At 47.9% G+C, this 3,752-nt stretch overlaps 1 protein-coding gene across 1 annotated transcript in view; it reads right to left on the reverse strand.

Annotated features, from left to right (window-relative positions):
• Window positions 1-553: 553 nt before the first annotated feature.
• The window catches only part of GRXCR2 (glutaredoxin and cysteine rich domain containing 2), a 15,900-nt gene continuing 12,701 nt past the window's right edge, over window positions 554-3,752 (reverse strand). Inside the window, exon 3 of the mRNA XM_007122622.3 lies at window positions 554-1,108. Within this exon, the coding sequence (XP_007122684.1) occupies window positions 926-1,108 (183 nt within the window). The 3' untranslated portion in view covers window positions 554-925. The remainder of the gene's footprint in view (window positions 1,109-3,752) is intronic.

A 3,752-nucleotide genomic window follows, 5' to 3' on the forward strand; every position in this document is an offset into this window, starting at 1 on the left:
TATCAGCCTTGGTTAGTTTTTTTTTTTTAGAAGTTTCCAATAGACACCTGTAAAATATCCACAGTCTTTTATGAAGAGATCATGGCTATATCTTAGCCTTAAAATAAATGCATTCATTTGGTAATAATTTGGGGGCTGGAAGAAGTCGTTATCACACACACCCATATACTTAAGCACCAAATTTATCATAAATAGCTTTGACTTGGCTTATAACCTCAGTAGTGTAGAGGCACACAGAAATGTCTTATCTCATCTTGTCCTAAGAAGTAGCATTGCTCATTGCCTGCATGCATATTACCCAAGCACATCACACAGGAGAGACTCAGGACTTTGAAAAAAAAAAGGGGCTCCTCAGCTTGCCTCTCTTCAGCAAGAAGCAAACACATCTTGTTTTGTTTTCAGTGGCCTGCTAGTGCATTCAACATTGGGCATCCCTTTCCTCTTCTGCTTAATTAAAAATGCAATTTGACCAATAACTGTGTGAAATGCATTATAAGCAACAAGAATGCAGTTCATCAGAAAACTGCCTTTTTTTATTCCTTTCTCTCTGCATAATTTTTCAAATAACTCCCAATCAGAAAATGACTTCAGCCTGCTGCCTGAATTGTACATTTATTTGTTCACTTGTGCAAGGAGAAACCTGAGCTAAATCAAGTGAGATACATGCACACGGTCCTGGAAGGATCATTTTAGAACCAGTTTCAAAGCAGATTCTAATTCAAAAACGCCTCTGCCACTTAGACCCACATGGAGATGTTACCAGCCTCACGAAATGTCATCGAGTAACTGAGTTGTGCCAGTGTTGGAAGTGATCGCAGCCACGGTGGCTTCCTTGCTGGGAGAGGGAGGAGAAGGTGAGGAGGGGCAGTTGATTACAAATAGCTTTAGGGAGGATGCGATAAAAGCGGACATACAAAGCCACGGGCTATTGATTGCAAATCTGGCAAGGCTGCAGGCCATTCTCATTGCAGGCAGGGCACCGCAGGGCCCGGTAGGACTCCTTAAATCTGTTGGCCAGCATCGAGAACTTGCTGCCGTGGCACAGAGAGCAGGTGGCACTGCCCGATCCTCGGCAGTGAAAACAGTTGTCCTCGGGAAGTTCCCCTTCCTGCAAGAGACAGGTCAGGGTTAAGTTACAGCAGCAGTTCAAATCCATTGTTCACACGCAAGTCAAAATAGCACTGGGAACCTGCAGAGGCTGGGGCAGAATTAGAGGAAAATGCGTCCCACACATGCCAAAGAGGGACCTGGCCAGAGGCACAGAATAAGCTCAGCACTTTATCCGAGATTTCCCTGATGGACCTCTCTAAGACAGCAACCCCTGCCACCAGGCCGTGCACTCCACAACTTGACCTTCTTCATCTCTCTTGTCACCATCTGACACGTTATTTCTGTACCCATAATGGCAGGACTTAATGTTCCTCATTGCCAAACTAATAGTGAACGCTTGTGAGACACCTGGGAGGTGTCAGGCGCTGTACCCGGGCCCTCGGCAGTGAGAGTGCGGAGTCCTAACCACTGGACTGCCAGGGAATTCCCTGGGCACTGCTCTAAGAGCTCTCTCTGTACCAGTGGTCACACAGCTTGAAGAGAGGGAGGCAGGCTTGGGTCCCAGGGGGTCGGGCGCCAGAGATCATGCTCCTAATGACTCCATATGCAGCCCTCATCGGAGTTGCCCAGCAGTAGGTGCTCAGGATTGTTCTGTGTGACTGAGGGGACGGATGAATGCATGTTGCAATCCTTTGGAGCGTAGCTCTGAATTCCTGCAGAACTTTTATCTTTATTCTCTTGGAGAACCATGAAAAGGCCCTGTGATTAAGAGCTTGGCTCTGGAGTCAGCAGCCTGGAGCTGAGGCCCGCCTCTGACAACAATTGTGCACCTGGGACGGTTCCCTTAACCTCCCTAAATCTCAGTTTCTTTACCTGTGATCTGGGAGGGATATTGCTTACCTGTCTGAGTAGCTGGAATATTAAATGAGAGAGTATATGTAAATGCCCTAATATATTATCTGGCATATTATAGGTTCTCCATTAAAGTTAGTTTCCTTCTAAGCCTTGTCCCCTCCTGCCAGGGACACCAGACTATGCCCCTCGGCTATCGCGGTGCTCTTCCCCTAAGACATCTCAAGGAAACTGGCTATTTTGCGCTGCCATGCAATGACCGTGCACGGACCACGAACCTTCTGTGAAATAAGGGGTAATACCAGATCGATACCAGGTAGATTCAGCACCAATTCCTGTCCATTTCACCTTTTGAACATCTCTCAAATCTCTTCAGTTTCCCCTCCACAACCACAATCCCCATACAGATGCCTATCGATTCTGGCATGAACTCAGCATAGTTCCTGCCTCCGGGCTTGTGGGATGTTCTCACCATGGATACCAATCTCAGGAACCTACAGTTGTGATTGCCACATAGAAAGCACCCAAGAAACCTTGTAATGAACACCTGCCCACCAGATAAACTTCAGGTTAAAACCCAATCTCTGGGACTTTCTTGGTGGCTCAGTGGTTAAGAATCCGCCTGCCACTGCAGGGGACGCGGGTTCGAGCCCTGGTCTGGGAAGATCCCACATGCCGTGGAGCAACGAAGCCCGTGCGCCACAACTACTGAAGCCCGCGCGCCTAGAGCCCGTGCTCCGCAACAAGGGAAGCCACCGCAATGAAAAGCCCGCGCACCGCAACGAAGAGTAGCCCCAGCTCGCCGCAACTAGAGAAAGCCCGTGTGCAGCAACCAAGACCCAACGCAGCCAAAGATAGATAGATAAATAAATAAATAAATTTATTGAAAAAAAAAAAATCTCCTTAGCTGATGTACATTGTCAGTTACTTCTCTCATCAGGCTCTCATCCTTAGGTCTCTCTCTAGCTGGTGTTGAGGGAACTTTCCCCACTCTCAACCCAGCCAGCTCCTACCTGTTCTCAGATGTCAGCTTAACAGCACTTCCTCCAGGAAGCCTTGCCCACCCGTACTTCTGGACCAGGAGTCCCACCCCGCCTCTGCTGCCCCTAGCCTGGCAGGTCTCACACTCCCCTGAAAGTTCCTGCTGACTAGACAGGAAGTGTTCTGGGCTCATGCCTCTCCCCATCACTTCCTGACATCTAGTGTAGTACCTGGCACAATATTTGCTGTTCACATACTTGCTGAATGAATAAACAAACAAAACAATGATGTCTGGAGATCCCTTAGTGTTCTTAAATTCTAGGAACTAACAAGACAGCTGGAGTTCACTGGGTGCCTCAACCAGCTAACACAGCTTTCTTTTGTAACCTAAGACTAAAAATCATCTCTGAAAAGGGAGGCCTACGTTCTAAAAATAGCCCCATCGCACTGCAAAGTGCCTAAGTAGGTATTAAATTTTATTTATTCTAGATGTAGGGAATGGAGGTCATTTTCCAGCTGACAAAATCCAGATGAAGTCCATGCCCCCTTTTGTTAATATTTTACTGATTGTTGCCATATTCTGATATGTTAACAATGGGGAAATTGGTTTTCTTCCCTTAAAGTATGCAGAATAAATATATTTGCCAAAATATTCTTTTTTTTTTTTTTTTTTTTTTGTGGTATGCGGGCCTCCCTCTGTTGTGGCCTCTCCCGTTGCGGAGCACAGGCTCCGGACGCGCAGGCTCAGCGGCCATGGCTCATGGGCCCAGCCGCTCCGCGGCATGTGGGATCCTCCCGGACCGGGGCGCGAACCCGGTTCCCCTGCATTGGCAGGCGGACGCGCAACCACTGCGCCACCAGGGAAGCCC

The sequence above is a fragment of the Physeter macrocephalus genome, chromosome 8 (genome assembly GCF_002837175.3).
Source record: "Physeter macrocephalus isolate SW-GA chromosome 8, ASM283717v5, whole genome shotgun sequence".
NCBI classification, from domain to species: domain Eukaryota; kingdom Metazoa; phylum Chordata; class Mammalia; order Artiodactyla; family Physeteridae; genus Physeter; species Physeter macrocephalus.